The 16,936-nt window shown below is 43.3% G+C and overlaps 1 protein-coding gene across 1 annotated transcript; it reads left to right on the plus strand.

Annotated features, from left to right (window-relative positions):
- Nucleotides 1–3,338: 3,338 nt before the first annotated feature.
- Nucleotides 3,339–15,538, plus strand: LOC143823147 (glutathione S-transferase-like). The gene is made up of 7 exons (XM_077309136.1): nt 3,339–3,483; nt 4,160–4,266; nt 6,625–6,676; nt 11,842–11,974; nt 12,780–12,921; nt 13,585–13,716; nt 15,238–15,538. The coding sequence occupies exons 2-7, from the start codon at nt 4,180–4,182 to the stop codon at nt 15,355–15,357; spliced, it is 666 nt and encodes a 221-aa protein (XP_077165251.1). The 5' UTR covers nt 3,339–3,483; nt 4,160–4,179; the 3' UTR covers nt 15,358–15,538.
- Nucleotides 15,539–16,936: the final 1,398 nt, after the last annotated feature.

Raw genomic sequence — 16,936 nt, forward strand, 5'->3', positions numbered from 1 at the left:
GAGGGGGGGGCTTTCCACTCCCTTTAGCCTGCTTTGCGGGCCAAAGGGAGATTCAGCCACCCTCTCACACCCTGCCTGCCTGCCACCCCTTTCACAGCCCATTTTTAAAATGGGCTTTGATACTAGTTAAAACATAAAACAAGAAGACTAAAAATAAAGGGCAACCTTTTATATCACCTACTGACTGGACCTTGCACATGCCGAGGTGATGCTCTGCCACTGAGCCACAAATCTTATTTGAGAATATGAGACAATGTTGTAGAATATTGCCTGGGAAGCTAGAAAGCTATGCTATTACATAGAGCATGATTACTACTAGAAGTCACAATGAACATGCATTTCTGACTTTAGCCTTTGAGCAGACAGAATGTAGAGCTGGAATATGGTGTGGGAAATGCCATCAAATCACGGCAGACGTAAGGTGACCCTGTAGGGTTTTCAAGGCAAGAGGCATTTGGAGAGGATTTGCCACTAGCTGCCTCCTTGTCAGAATTCTGGTATCTATTGGAGGTCTCCCATGCAAATACTAGCCAAGGCCAACCCTGCATAGCTTCTGAAATCTGACAAGATCTGGCTGTCCAGGTCAGGACGGAGCAGGAACATACCATATATCAGGGGTAGTCCACCTGTGGTCCTCCAGATGTCCATGGACTACAATTCCCATAAGCCCCTGCCAGAACATCTGGAGGACCACAGGTGGACTACCCCCGCCATATATAATTATCCCAGTGTTCTGCCAAAGGCTTTTTATGCTGGTTAATGTGTACATCTGAATCATTCTGGCTGCTTCCACAAGAGGCTGTGTGAAGAATTCCTACACCACAATCGCAGCAAGCAGGACAGGAATTGGTGGGAACAGTGTCAATATTAATTTTTCCCTCTTGAGCTGTGTAAAAGACGTATGTTCTGTTGCTGAGATGATTAACTGGGTTGTAGATTAACCCAGGCTTCAGTCTCTATGAACTTCCTCTAGATACGTCTGGTTATCAGTTCAGAATGATTCCATAGTCCTCCTGAGCTACCATGAACTGGCAGAAAATGCAGCTTGGCTCAGCAGGTCTCTCAGAATGCCCAGTCTCTTGCCCAATGGGCATTTTCTCTTCCTGTTAGCTGGCACCAGAACTATCTATGCAGCATGGACATATGCAATAGCCTCTTACAGAGGTGGGACAGTTGGACCACAATTGTTGCTCCGACTGGGAAACTGTCCAAGATTTCAGCCCTTTGGTCTGAGAGCCTTTGAACTGAAGGACTTTCTGCATGCAGTGACCTGAGCAACCAGTTTTTTCATTCAGTCATTCCCAGTTCCCCTCCTTACTATAGGATCCATCCAAGATGACTTTTTTACATGCAGGTCCTCCTGTGATCACAGGCATACCCTTGCTGGAGGCCAAAAGGTAACTCCCATTCTTTTCAGCGGTAGAACACCTGGCTAGACCCAGCCCTTTGCTTTCCCTTATGACAACGCTATCCACATCCTTTCCTCAGAGGCAAGATTCCACCCCCCCCCCCATTTTTCTTTCCCGTTACTGACTGAGCCACTCTAGTAATGTAGTAGTAATGGAGCTCCTCCACCAGGCATTTGGTTGAGACTGAGTGACCAGCAACATCTACGGGGCCCCTGCTTCCTCCCTCCCAGAAATCCACCCATGCATTCTGCTCTGGACCTGTTTGCATCGTTATACTCTGTTACCTCTGTTATAGTTTAATGTTATTATTATTATTATTATTATTATTATTATTATGAAAAACTAAGTTCCATGTACTGTCTTCTACATTTTATGTAAACTACCCTGAGCCTCAGAGGAGGCCGGCATAGAAATGCAACAAACAAACAAACAAACAAATAAATAGCACAAGAAGACACCAGAGGAGAGCGAGAGAGCCAGAAGGTGAAGAATGGCCGGAGGCATGATTTTTTATAGCATTTCGGGATTGTCCTGGTGTAACGCTATTTTTTTTCGATATGCAGAATGGCCCTGAATTTTCGTCAGCACCCAATATTAAAGTCTTTCTCTACTCATCTGATGCTAACAGTCAGATTTCTTTGAGCAGCCTGCCATGCATTCTCATTTCTGTGAAGAATTAAAATGTAGCAGTCCTTTAGCTGTTCGTTCAGCACTTCTAAGCTTTAAAGGTAAAGGTATCCCCTGTGCAAGCACCAGGTCATGTCTGACCCTTGGGGTGACGCCCTCTAGCGTTTTCATGGCAGACTCAATACAGGGTGGTTTGCCAGTGCCTTCCCCATCTAAGCTTTAAAAAGTGCAATAAAAGCCAGAATAGGGTGTAAACTGCACGGAGCTTTTATTCCAACCCCAGATCGATTCAGTCCTTGCCCTCTACACAGAATACGATTTCTGTTTGGATTTTGGGCGATTTAAATTTTCCTTCTGCAGCAAGAAGGATTGATCTGGAGTGACCCTACCTTTATTGTGCGATATCTTAAAGTGTTGAAAATCCTGAATAAAGAAAGCTCCGTGGTAGAGAACCACTGATAGGCTACACCTGGTCATGTGACACGCTTGCCTTAAAGGAGAAGCCCCTAATTTCTCTCAACTTTTGTCGGTCCTGGATTTTTCCTCCCTCCTCTGCCTTTTTCGATCCTCTCCCTCCCCCCCCTCCAAGAAAATAAAGAGGCTCCCTGCCTGACTCCTCTCCCCCCCCCTTCAAGAAAAGAAAGAAAGAGGCTTGGCTCCCCCCCACCTTCTGAGCCTTCCTAACCATGTGCAGAAGACTTTCCTGTTTCAATGGGGAGGAGGGGAGAGAGGAAGACCCGAGTTCAAAGCGATCTGAATTCAACAGGATTGACAATGGAATAAAGAAAGTAAGTGCAGACTCTGCCTAGGTCGAACTGCTTCATCCTGAGTTATGACACCGATCCATCAAACTGAGTCCTTGTCACTTTCCCTGAAAGAAGCCCTCCATTATTGTAGCCAGACATCCTTCCCAGTTGTGCCAATTTAAGTATTTTAAACCAGAGATGGCCGGATGGGTTTTCCTGAGGCTGCCTGCTTATACAATGTGGTTGTGTGTGAAAGGAGGGGGGTGGATGTCAAATACTGTTCTACATGCTCTGACAAAAAGGATCCAGCATTTGGCCCAGGACCCAAATCACCTATTTGAGCGGTTATAAGCCAACCATCCTGCTGGTGTATCAATCACTTTTCCATCCTGCCCTTCCTCATACAGTAGTACTGATTAGATCTGAAACATTACTCCATATCTGCATTGTGTCATGTAATGTGCTGTGCAAGACGAAGCCTTTCCCCTTTTTGGATTAATCAGTAGGGTGGCTTTAGTGTAGGTGAAAAGTCATGTAAAAGTCAGACTTCCCTCCTCCCCTTCTGTTTGCACTGGAGAGTTTCTCTTCCCAATCAATTGCTGTCATTTTAGAAGGTGGAGATCTAGAGCTATATAACTCTGACCCATACCCATTCAACCTTTTGCCACACAAGAATTTCTACCTATCCAGGAAATTCTGAGGTAAGTACTCCGGATTAGGAAATGTATTCAACAGTCCATAACGGCTTATCTCATCCTTGAGATAAGGCCAGTGGTAGGGGTCAAGCCCTAAGTCTCAGCTGAGATCGAAGGGGGATATTTCCCTCTCTCCCTTCCTTCCTGAACATTTCAGGGGGGCAAAGTTAGCAGAGTGAATAACACAGTGAGGTTGCACGACCTGATTAAAGAGTAGTTAAAAGTTTATTCAGGAATTAATGTACTGGATAGTGCAGAGGAGAGACAGAGATAGTTGCTAATGACATATCTAGCTGAGAGACTGAACTGTGGCTTCCAAGAGGAGCCAGGAAATCGCTTCTAAGAGTAGCAATCTGGAGACATACAAGGAATGACACTTAACAGGAGAGAAAGTCCTTACCTCAATATCCTATCTAATAGTCTTCTTGCTGCCCCCTGCAGGGTCTTCTTCTTTGTACACTAGTCATTGCCTGTTCCAACACCTTTTACCTACAGAGTCCAAAGCAGGAAATGGTGCAGCAAGTGGGAATCTTGAACAGCTATCATATTTTAAAACCACAACAATAACTTCTTGCTAGCACCACCAAGGAGAAGCATGCCAGAAAAGTCACACAGTGTTACTAGCAGTGAGCTTCTTTGCCTCTATTGTCTTTCTGCATCCAAGTTCTTCTGATCTAAACAGGAATCCAGGAATCTACAGCCATGGCCAGCAAGCCCAGACTCCATTATATTGACGGAAGGGGCCGCATGGAGAGCATCCGGTGGTTATTGGCAGCTGTTGGGGTTGAGGTTGGTGTTGGTTGCTTGGAGAACTGTTGTTAATTGCTTGGAGAACTGTTTCTAGGAGAACTGTGGAAGAAATTTGTCAGATATTCAGAAGCAGTGTCTGGGTGGCTCAAGCAGAACCACCTGAAACTCCATCCCTCCAAGACAGAGGTATTGTGGCTGGGTAGAAGAGGACAGGACCAGGAAGCATGCCTCCCCTCCCTGGATGGGTAACAGTTTGTGGCTGTACTCACTGCCAGGAATTTGTGGGTGATCTTCAATGCCTCCCTGTCTATGGAGGTGCAGATCACCAGAGCAGCACAGGTGGCATTTTCCCATCTACACCAAGCCAGGCTATTAGTGCCCTTCCTGTCCCCAGAACACCTGGCTACAGTGATCCACGCAATGGTCACTTCCAGACTAGACTTCTGTAACTCACTCTACATGGGCCTTCCCTTGTCCTTGACCCAGAAATTACAATTGGTGCAAAATGCAGCTGCTAGGGTCCTTTCTAGGTGATCCTGGAGGGCCAATATCCAGCCAGTGATGAGTCAGCTGCATTGGTTGCCAATTGCATTCTGGACCAAGTTCAAGGTTATGGTATCAACCTTCAATGCCATTCACAGTCTGGGCCCTGCCTGACTCCTTATGCCCCCCACAGTGCTCTTTGCTCTGCAAGTTTGAATCTGTTGATGGCCCACAAGAAGGCCTGGGCCCCAACTTGGTGGAATGAGCTTCCAGAAGAGCTGACGGCCCTGATGAAACTATCACCGTTCTGCAAGGCCTGCAAGATGGGGCTATTCCACCAGGCATTTGGCTGAGGCCAGGCTATGGAGGATATGGGTTCCTACCTCAGGATGCCCTGAACATCCCCATCCCCAAAGCCAGCTGTGTTATGTCTATGGGCATTTGGCCACTGATGCAAATGAGGGCTTCTGCCAGCCAAGGAACTAACCAATCAAGGAAACCTGTTAAGGTCCAACTAGATTGCTCTGCTTAGGGCCAATCATAGGCAGAAGCGGGATGCCTGAAAGATATAAAAGTGCATGAGTGTGCTGTTTTTCTCTGTTCAGTATTTTGAGTTTGTTGCTGGAGTTGCTAAATAAAAAGAGCTGTTTTGAAGAATTGGAGTCTGTGTTCACTGAACCCACAGACTTAATAATAATGTTAGAGAGGAAAAACCCAGGGCCATTCCGCACAAAGGGCAATATGGCTAAATCTGTGCGCTATTGAAAAGTGCTGCAGGCAAAAGCAGCAGATCGCGGTAATGCACACAGCCGTTTCTAGCGAAAAAAGGCTCTCCCACTAGCGCTGTTCTCGTAACGCACAAGTTTCCGATCTCGCTGAAATCGCAATGGGGAGGCGATATTTTTTCCACGTTTCCTCCCGCCCCTTAACAGCCAATTAACTGTTGTGTTCGTCTTTCCGTTTAAGAACTCTTTTTTAAAAACCCGAAAATACCTGTAGCAACGCATATTCGTTCCTTCAATGTATCAGAAAGACCTTTCCGCAGGCGTAGGAGCTGGTGCTTAATCCTTTACAGGCTCCTCAAGTTAAAAAAAAATCCCCCCCCCCATGGGCGAGATTTGGGGCCGAAATTATGGGCAGTATCGAACAAGGGGCTGTATTGTGCTTGGGAACTTTAAAGACACTTGCAGTAGGGAGCTTTGTTTAACTTTTAATCACTTCTGTGGAGGGACTTTAGCTGGAGATGTCTCTGAGAAGCCTCGCTCGTTCGTTGCTTTCCCTGTCTAATGAAAAAAAATGTCGATCACTTCGCCAGAAGTTCGGCGGCGATAGCAGGGGAGGGACTTTCTTTCTATCGCTACATTGAGAACACACATGCCTTTTGCTGATGTGTTGCAGCTTGTGCGCAGAAGTGTAGTGGTTTTCTCAGGGGGAATCCATTTTTCCCGATTTCCTGAAAAGCGCTACAACAAAGCGCTTTTTGCAGGAGTGTTGCAGGAGTGTTACAGATTGTGTGCGACGTTATGCGGAACGCCAAATTTGTAGCGTTTACCAAAGGTAAGACTTCTGCTACATTTAACTTGTGCGGAATGGCCCCAAGTATTTCCCTCTCTGGAAATTAATACATCTAATAAGGTATAAGTGAAGTGAAGGTTCTAGAAGAGTCTGGTCAAAAAACTCCCCTAGTAGATGTGTCTCTCTGCTGGAAAATAATCTTTGGTTGGGATCATTCTTTCCAAAATCATACCCAATATCCTGATAATAATCCTCTCTCATGATTTCCAAAAGTGAACATAAAAGAGGAAACAAATTAGGAACCTACTACAATTTCATTCAGCAGCTTCATCAGTATTAAAATTGGAATTCTCTGACATCCATGAAATTCCTTGCATCTCTTGTGCTTTTGTTTTCCAGTATGAAGAACAATTCATTAAAACAAAAGATGACCTAGAAAAATTAAAGAAAGGTGAGTAAAATAGGTGAATGTCTGTATCTGAAGAAGTGTGCTTGCGTACAAAAGCTTATACTAGTGTCGTCTTAAAGATGCCATTAGAATCAAACTTTGTTCTGTGTATATTTATTTACTATTCAGAATTGATGTTATCTTAGATTATCATTCTTGGACATCAGAATTACCCCAAAGCTCCCCAGTCAAATATAATGGACCATTTTGAAAGTTATAGTCAAAGGTCCTCAAATTAGCTCTTGCTATGCACCAGGTTTTTTCAGATTCCTGATTTAGGTTCAGTTATACTATCATTTTCACAGGTATAAAATTTTCCAAGAATCATATTATCGTAGATTATTCGGAAACAATAGCGCGGCCAGGATTTACTGAGGCTGCGTGTTGATGTGGTGTGGGGGCGGCTGCATGGGAGGCACGGCGGCATGCACACAGGCATGCTGTGAGCCAGGTGGCAGCATGCTACCACAGCTCATCAAGGAGCGGAGCCAGGCGGGCCTTTTTAAGGTGCCACACACTCAGCCCCCATTTCTTTGCCTAGCTCTCTGGCAGACAGGTTCCCTCCCTCCTACCCTGTTAGGTTGATGTGTTGGTTTTGTTGAATTTATTCTCACAGCTGTGGGGGGGGGGTTGCCATGAGAAAGAGCCTGTTGGCAGGGGCCCTGTCTGTTTACATGAGCCCCTGGAGCTTTGGCAGGACCTCCCAAGAAGTGGCGCACAACGGGAAAGCCACTCGGCTGGGTAGGTTTAAACAGACCCATTGGCCGGGGGACCTAGAGGCAGCCAACTGAGGTTGGCGCCCTTTAGCTCCTCCACAAAAGGTCTCCTCCCTGATAGCAGGATTCTGAGCAGCAGCGAGATTTGAGTTCCTGGCTGGTAACGTGTGGGATCTCCAGGGTGCCCCTCAGAGCCTAGGGTTGGGAACCAGTAGGCTGACTGGCAGGTCAGGCTCTTTTTCTCATTGTGCCAACCTTGTTATGTGTTAAATAAAGCTGTGGCCGTTTAAAAGCCGGAAAATGTGTGTCGCGCCTCATTACAGCCAAAAATGCCCCACTGCAAGTCAACTAATCAGCAACAACTTGATTCTGGGAGGAGTGTGGGGCCGGACGTGAAAGCAAAGGTGGTGGCAGCTGGGCATGGCCAGTGCTGAGCCCAAGTCACTGTGGCACCTCCTCATCCACTGCTGCACCTAGTCCTGCACTCCTAGCAGGCCAACCATGGAAGATGGGCAGCAGCAGGAGTGCAGTGAGCCAGGCTCAGCGCTGAGCCCCGCTCACCACACCACCACTGCCACCTGTCTTCATTTGAATCTACTGGCTCCCTGTTACCCTGTCACCTGTGTTTCTATCACAGACGGGGGGGGGGGGTGTGACACAAATGGGCGTCATGTCTTGTAATTTTTGTTACAGGGAGTGCGCTGGTAGATGTGTTTCCACATCAAAAATTGCCTTGAATGCAGAGCTGCCATGCAGTGCCCTGCCACAAAGCTGTTATGTTTTTTTCTTTTTTTTAAGCAATGGAATAACTGGCTTTTATTATTTTTAAAACTGAAATAGAATACAGATGAGACAAAGAAAAAGATACAGAATACAAAATACAAAAATACCATGACAGTGAACCCTCCTATGATTATGACTTACTGTTATTCAACTAGTACAATCGTGTACTATCTATCTATTGAGTCAGTGTAATGATGTCATTGTTCTTTAAATTCTTCTGCTGATCTGCCATTAATTAGACTGGTTAGCTTAGCCATTTTGGAAAGTTCTCTCCAATTTCTCCATGTCCTCGCTGAGCTAAAAAAATCTTTGTATTTAAGGCAACCCAATCTTTATAGTTGAGCTTTTTCGAAATATGCCTCAATTGGAGATTTCAACAGGGATGAATTAGATATTATTCTGTGACTATATTTTTCCATATATTTATTAAATTCAAGGCCTTATGCATAGGCTAAAGAAGACTGTGAAATCCCTTGTCAAGACCAATCTTCTCAAATACAAGGTTTCTTGAAGCTAGATTTATAATCTAATCAGTCAACCAGGATAAAGCTTCATCATGTAAATATAATTTTAAATTTGTCATACCTTGACCACTTCTCATTTTGTCATCTTGTAAGGTTTTAAATGCAATTCTTGCCCTTCGATAATTCCATATAAATTTGTTGATTTCACATTGCCATTTTTGTAAAATGTTATCATTGATTTCCAATGGGATCACTTGAAATAAAAGTTGAACTTGGGTAAAACATTTTTAAAATAGCCATTCGCATTGAGCACGAAAATTTCATTTTGGATCACCTTTGTAAGTCCATCTTTGCCAGAATAATGTAACATAATTATTTTTGTATACAGATCCTTATCTAAGACCACTCCAAGATACTTAATTTTGTCCAAGTTGACTTCACAACTAGAGTTAAGCTTTAGATTTCCAATAGTTTATCTGAAGCTCCAATTACCAATATTTTAATTTTTTCTTGTTTATTTTATAGCCAGAATAATAACCAAAATCTTTCAAGATATCTAATAACAATGGAAGTGTATTCTCAGGGTTTGTTAAAACAAATACCACATCATAAGCATAACTTCTCTTTTTAAATTCCTCTCCTTTAGCCTCTAAACTGGAAAGATCCATTATATATCTAATCTTTATAGCTAAAGTCTCTAAAAGTAAACTAAATAATAAGGGAGACAATGGACATCCCTGCCTAGTTCCCTTCATAATTCAAATTTTGTTACAAGTAAGCATGCTATTGGCCAATATTCTTGCCTCCTGGCTAGAATATATTTGTTGTAATGAATTCAAAAACTTTTCTCCACATCCCATCATTTGTAATGTGTACTATATACATATTCCATTGCATTTAATACAAAATGTATATTATTTTTCATATATCTTTTAGGCATAAAACCAGTTTGATCCACATGAACAACATCACCTATACATTTTAAGCCTTTCATTCAATACATTAACAAAAACTTTGTAATCTCCAATCCAATAGACCAATTAGACCAATTAAATTTCAGCAATGAAATTGGTCTATAGGATTGTGGAGAGAATGAGTCCATAACTTCTTTGTGTATAAGAGTTACTGATGCTTGCTCCTATGATTCTGGAAATGTTCTTTCTATATTATGTGTTCTATATGTTCTTTCTATATTAGCCATTATATTGTTTATTAAATGGAGGAGAACTGGTGTAATAATATGGATCATTTTTTTTAATATTCAGCCAATAATCCATTAGGACCAGGGTTTTTTTGCAATTTCATGGCTAATATTGCATCATGAACTTATTGTGTAGATACCTTTTGAGTTAAAATTCTGCAATGTTCCTCATTGATAGGAATACTGCTCCAAAAACTCAATTCTTTATATTATCATGATTATCCTGTACTTGATATAAGCTTTGAAAATAATTAGTAAAATAATATTGAATGGCCTTATCCAATAAATATTCCACTCTATTATATACCAATTGAAAGATGGACTTTTTCTGTAGGTTTTTTAAAAGTTTATATGCCAGCCATCTGCCCGGTTTGTCAGCGTGCTCAATCCTTTTGTTTCAAAATATCTAATTTTTTACTCATCTCTTCTGTTTCTATGTGATCTCATGTGATCTTAACAGCTTAATTTGTTTCCAGATTTTTTAAATTGTTTAATATGATGTTGTTTCTCCAATTGATATAAGGAATCTTGATAAAGTCTTTCAACGGGAATAATCCAGATATTAAGAGCCTCTTGTGGCGCAGAGTGGTAAGGAAGCAGACATGCAGTCTGAAAGCTCTGCCCATGAGGCTGGGAGTTCAATCCCAGCAGCTGGCTCAAGGTTGACTCAGCCTTCCATCTTTCCGAGGTTGGCAAAATGAGTACCCAGCTTGCTGGGGGGTAAACGGTAATGACCGGGGAAGGCACTGGCAAACCACCCCGTATTGAGTTTGCCATGAAAATGCTAGAGGGCATCACCCCAAGGGTCAGACATGACCCGGTGCTTGCACGGGGGATACCTTTCCCTTTAACCCAGATATTGCAAAAATAAATAAATAAAAAGAGAAACAGAAACAGAAAAAAGAACAAAGAGAAATGGCGGCCGTTGGCGTCTGGACCCCAGACACAGAAGGATTGAGCTGTGGAGGCTGACTCCTCAACAGATCAGTTAAGGACCTCCAGCATTTCCAGAGGGACTACCAGAGGAGAAAATGAGGGAGACTAATGTTTCCCCCTTTGCTTTACTGATCCTAATGACGATCAGCCCCTTCATGGTCTGGGAGTTGGCTATAACCCAGTTGACTATGCCACCATCTTCCCCGTGCCTCCCCCCCAGGGGGGTTTTCTTCTCATTATTAGAGCAAATGAGTAACTTTGAGAGGTCTCAAATCAGGAAATTGGTGCAGGGGGAAAGCTGAAGCCCTTTCTTCCTGTGCTCCACAGTCCCCATCTGAATCAGCCCCTCAAAATTCAAATTTGGAGCCTCAGACATAACCCCATTTCCTAACGGCACTTAAGGGTCAACTGTGCAGAGCAGAACCAAGATAAATAACCTAGGAACAGCAGCATACTGTGAGTCCTCTAAAAATATTGGTTGAACTTTCTGCAGTTTCAGGACTGTAAACATAGTTAAGACTATTAAATTATTTCAGGCTTTCAATAGATTTTTATTTAGATGTTGCTATTCAGGAGAGAAGAGCCACTTGTGGCGCAGAGTGGTAAGGCAGCAGACATGCAGTCTGAAAGCTCTGCCCATGAGGCTGGGAGTTCAGTCCCAAAAGCCGGCTCAAGGTTGACTCAGCCTTCCATCCTTCCGAGGTCGGTAAAATGTGTACCCAGCTTGCGGGGGGGTCAACGGTAATGACTGTGGAAGGCACTGGCAAACCACCCCGTATGCCATGAAAATGCTAGAGGGCGTCACCCCAAGGGTCAGACATTACTCGGTGCTTGCACTGGGATACCTTTACCTTTACCTATTCAGGAGAGAGCTGGTGCTGAGGCAGCAGGCCAACCAACTTTAATTCAATTAGTTTATATATCCAATCTCTTTTTGTTCGCCCTGGAGAGAAAGTTTAAAACGATAAAAAGCAGAATGCAGGAGTGAGGCTTAAATTCCCAAGAAGAGATGTGCTCCTGAAACTTGCTGCTGCCAGATCTCTTAGTGTCTCTTCTTCTGTTCTCAAGATGGATCCCTGCTGTTCCAGCAAGTGCCCATGGTGGAGATCGATGGCATGAAATTGGTGCAGAGCCGAGCGATCCTCAACTACATTGCAGCAAAATACAAGCTCTGTGGGAAAGACCTCAAGGAGAATGCCATGTACCGTAACGTTCTCTACATTCGCTGCTACATTCCTATTTCTGCTGACTGTTTGTACTGTCAGGCAAAGTCTCTAGTCTGCAGATTGATTGGCTGACGAGTTATGAATCAGCAGATTTCAGCCACTATCAGCTGGGACAGAGATAGGAAAAGGGCACTGTGGAGCAATGAGAACTCCATTGACCCCTCCTTCATGACAGGCAAGATGGGAAAACCCTTTCCCTCAGCAAACAGGGTAGTTGAACTCTTTTCCTTCAGGGACACTATTGTTGTTATTATTGTTATTATTGTTATTAGATTTATTCCCTGGTGCTATCAACATAGCCCACACATATAAAGTTCAAAATGAAAATACTATTCAACCCCCAATAGAAAGATAACCTGGCAGCAAAATGTACTCAAGAGACAGGAAGTCTCTAAATGGGTTAATCAGGATACAGAGGAGATTAATAAAAATGTGATAAATTCTATGTATTTATTACATGGCCTTAGGGAATCCACTCTCTTTCCCCTTCTCTCAAATATGGCCTTAACAATAATAACCTATGTGACCCGGTGATGTACTATGCGTACATACTTCATGTGACCATATTGTTTGGCCAGGATCTTGAGCATTTAAGAGTGCTAAGTAATACATTCCAAGTATTATTATTTAACTGTAGTCAGTTTGGTACTCTTCATTCAGACAATGGAATACATTCACTGTTAATGCAATTCGTTTTAGTACTCTGAATTAATTGTATTTAAAATGTAAGTCAATGCTCACCAGCTATCTGATGCTATTTCTATACTCCCTTCTGTTCAGAATGGACATGTACATTGAAAGTATCATGGATTTGGGCGAAATGATCATGCATCATCCTATCAAGCCAGCAGAGGAAAAAGAAAAAAATCTTGCACTGATCATTGAAAGGGCCACCACCAGATACTTTCCAGTCTTTGAAAAGGTATGAAGAAGCTTAGTTGACCACCATAGTTGGGTGGTGGTCCTGTATGGTCCAGTGGGTTTGATAGTGTCAACTCTTCATGGTCCCTGGTTTAAGTCTCATATGTACAGCTTATCAGATACGTAAAATTCACATGTCCCTCTGTAAACACCAGGTGAAATTCTCACTACAGCACATCAGAATTCCTTCCTTAATAGAGAGTATCTGAAAATTCTGATAGTTGAGGCATATTTCTTGATGTGAAAAAACTGAAGGCATACTCCAGTCTTTAAAAAACTTTTTTTGCTTGTCATAATGTGTTTCTATTATATGGGATCCTGATCTACATGTCCACTGACTGGAACAAGGTAAGTATAGTCTATGCAACAGACATCTTCCTCTTTGAGATTATTCTGCATTGCATCTTTCCATTGCTCTATGAGCTCATGCAAGGTCTCTCAATGCAGTGATTTAGCAGAATTATTCTTCTCCTAGAGAAAGCCTGTTGGAAAGACCTATGACATAAAACGGTATCTTATGCAGAAGGTCATCCCATAACATCACTGTTACAAATCCTGACTATGAAATGTTGCTATTGAAGGAACTGAATTTTTTTAAGTAGTTCATAATGTATTTTGTTTATGCTCATAACATGAGCCCCTTAAAATATTTTCTGTTCTGTAGGTCCTCAAAGATCACGGTCAGGATTACCTTGTTGGAAACAAGTTCAGCAGAGCTGATGTTCAGTTGCTTGAAGTCATTTTAATGGCAGAAGAGCTCAAGCCTGACATTCTATCAAAATTCCCTCTTTTAAAGGTAAGCCCTCAATAGCCCTGAAGAAGTTGTGAAAGATGTGGAGAGGCCATTCCTTGACCAATTGGACCCTGCTGAGGCTTTTCCGGTGACCAAAGAGCAATCAGAGCTGAAATCAATAATGTTCCATGTCAGTGGAGATTTCAACTACCTTCATGTAAAGCCACAGGAAGCTGGATGCTACATTTAGATTCTCCAGTTATTACGTGTATCAGTGGAGTTCATTTGTTCCTGTGAGTGCTGTATATTTGGTATCTTTGTAGAACAGAGGACCCCATGTTCAATCCCTTAGGATTTCATACAGGAGCAGCATCTCATCTCAGATATATATAACTCACTTTCCCCAAAGGGCGGCATCATTAATTCAACAGAGGCAGTAGACACTGTTGATGTTCTTTTCTGTGTGCATATCCACTGCTCCTGTTTCAATGAATAAGACACCCTGCATAGAAAGTGCTCTACATATTCTTATGTGGAATCCTGGATCAGGATAACTGTATGCCAAAAGATCTGGTTATTTGGAGTTTTTGTTCTTTGCAAGCTGGTCCCTTTGCCTCAGAGCCCTTGGTGACCTCCAGTTACCTTCCCCAACTCACACACGGTTACTGCCCTTCATTTCCTGTCTGTCCTACTGTAAGTCCAGCTGCTACATAAAATTAATTTGAGAGAATCTAGACTCACTTAGGAAATATTTGTCTTTGATTAATTGCCATTTGTGAATATTAAAATCAAAGACAAGAGGACAGTATACAAATCTAATGAATAATAAATAAATATTGTAGATTTAGTTGTGGTCTGGGTACCATACAATTGTCTCTGAATGCAAAATTTTACAGACACTTAGGTATCCTTGATCCACCTTCACTAAATGGACAAGCCATTAGGGAACAGACTACAGACATGGCCTGCTCTGACAGGGAGCTCATGCCACCCAGATAGCACCAGGACAGAAAAAGTCCTGGCCCTCATTGAGGCCAGACATACTTCCTTTGAGCCGGGGACCACCAATCAGTTGGAATTTGCAAAGCGAAGCACTCTTCGAGTGGCATAGGCAAAGAGGCAGTCCCTCAGGTAAGCTGGACCCAGACCGTGGCTGGCCTTAAAGGTAAACACCAGAATCTTAAATCTGACTCAGAATTCAAGTGGAAACCAATGCAGCTGCCGGAGCACAGGCTGAATGTGAGCCCTCCAGGATATTCCTGTGAGGACCCAGGCAGCTGCATTCTGAACCATTTGCAGTTTCTGGGTTGGGGATAAGGGGCGGCCAGCATACAGTGAGTCACAGAAGTCCAATCTAGAGGTGAATGTTCATCACAAGCAGTGCTGATCCACCTTGGTCCAGCTGTTCTCAGAAATCATCCATCAGGGCAACCAATGTTGTATCCACCCCATGGCCAGGCCAGAAGCCAGGCTGAAATGGATCCAAGACTGAATCATCCTCTAGGTATGCTAATAACTGGTTACCTTTTCTTGATATAAAATGCTTTTTCTTTGAATATATATATATTTTCTCTTTCTATCTAGACTTATAAAGGAAGAATAAGCAACATCCCCACGATCAAGAAGTTCCTGCAGCCTGGTAGTGCGAGAAAACCACCAATGGATGTAAAACAGATTGCAGAAGCCCTCAAGATATTCTACTGAATCAGGACTGTACATAATGTAGCAGCAAGCACCAAATAATTTCAAAAAGCCACAAATATACAGATGCAGCTTCCCAAGTAACTACAAAGTTAAATGACCAACAAATTGGGAGGATTTATGAAGTAGCAATGGTGTCAATCACATGCTGTTATGCTCAGACAATAAAGCATTCTGTTGTGTAGGTGTTTGGCTACATGCTTGTCTTGTGGGCAACTTGTCTTAGCAGGCACGGCCACAGTCACTTAGTCCCAGGGATAACTTGTATGAGTTTGATGAACAAAAAAGTAGATATCTGTTAAAGCAGGGGTAGTCAACCTATGGTCCTCCAGATGTCCATGGACTACAATTCCCATGAGCCCCCACCAGCATTTGTTGGCAGGGGCCCATGGGAAATGTAGTCCATGAAAATCTGAAGGACCACAGGTTGACTACCCCTGTGTTAAAGTGGTCAGGGTTCTGTTGTTGTTGTTGTTGTTAGGTGCGAAGTTGTGTCCGACCCATCGCGACCCCATGGACAATGATCCTCCAGGCCTACCTGTCCTCTACCATTCCCCGGAGCCCATTTAAGTTTGCACCTACTGCTTCAGTGACTCCATCCAACCAACTCATTCTCTGTCGTCCCCTCCTTCTTTTGCCCTCAATCGCTCCCAGCATTAGGATCTTCTCCAGGGAGTCCTTCTTTCTCATGAGGTGGCCAAAGTATTTCAGTTTCATCTTCAGGATCTGGCCTAAGGAGCAGGCAGGGCTGATCTCCTCTAGGACTGACCGGCTTGTTCGCCTTGCAGTCCAAGGGACTCGCAAGAGTCTTCTCCAGCACCAGAGTTCAAAAGCCTCAATTCTTTGATGCTCGGCCTTCCTTATGGTCCAACTTTCACAGCCATACATTGCTGTCCAAGGGACTCGCAAGAGTCTTCTCCAGCACCAGAGTTCAAAAGCCTCAATTCTTTGATGCTCGGCCTTCCTTATGGTCCAACTTTCACAGCCATACATTGCTGTCCAAGGGACTCGCAAGAGTCTTCTCCAGCACCAGAGTTTAAAAGCCTCAATTCTTTGACGCTCGGCCTTCCTTATGGTCCAACTTTCACAGCCATACATTGCAACTGGGAATACCATAGCCTTGACTAAACACACTTTTGTAGGCAGGGTGATGTCTCTGCTTTTTAGGATGCTGTCTAGATTTGCCATAGCTTTCCTCCCCAGGAGCAAGCGTCTTTTAATTTCTTTGCTGCAGTCCCCATCTGCAGTGATAATGGAGCCCAGGAAAATAAAATCTGTCACTATTTCCATTTCTTCCCCATCTATTTGCCAGGAATTGAGAGGGCCGGATGCCATGATCTTTGTTTTCTTGATGTTGAGTTTCAAGCCAACTTTTGCGCTCTCCTCCTTCACCCGCATCAACAGGCTCTTTAGTTCCTCTTCTCTTTCTGCCATTAGAGTGGTATCATCTGCATATCTGAGGTTGTTGATATTTCTCCCTGCAATCTTGATCCCAATTTGTGACTCCTCTAATCCCGCCTTTCTCATGATGTGCTCCGCATACAAGTTAAATAGGCAAGGCAACAGTATACAGCCTTGCCAA

This window comes from Paroedura picta, chromosome 1 (genome assembly GCF_049243985.1).
Source record: "Paroedura picta isolate Pp20150507F chromosome 1, Ppicta_v3.0, whole genome shotgun sequence".
Classification (NCBI taxonomy): domain Eukaryota; kingdom Metazoa; phylum Chordata; class Lepidosauria; order Squamata; family Gekkonidae; genus Paroedura; species Paroedura picta.

Bases quoted from the DNA above. Each gene is read 5' to 3' on its own strand.
- LOC143823147 (XM_077309136.1), top strand. From the start codon at position 4,180: ATGGCCAGCAAGCCCAGACTCCATTATATTGACGGAAGGGGCCGCATG. The intron at 4,267-6,624 runs GTTGGTGTTGGT...TTTGTTTTCCAG, and splicing joins TGGCAGCTGTTGGGGTTGAG to TATGAAGAACAATTCATTAA. The intron at 12,922-13,584 runs GTATGAAGAAGC...TCTGTTCTGTAG, and splicing joins ACTTTCCAGTCTTTGAAAAG to GTCCTCAAAGATCACGGTCA.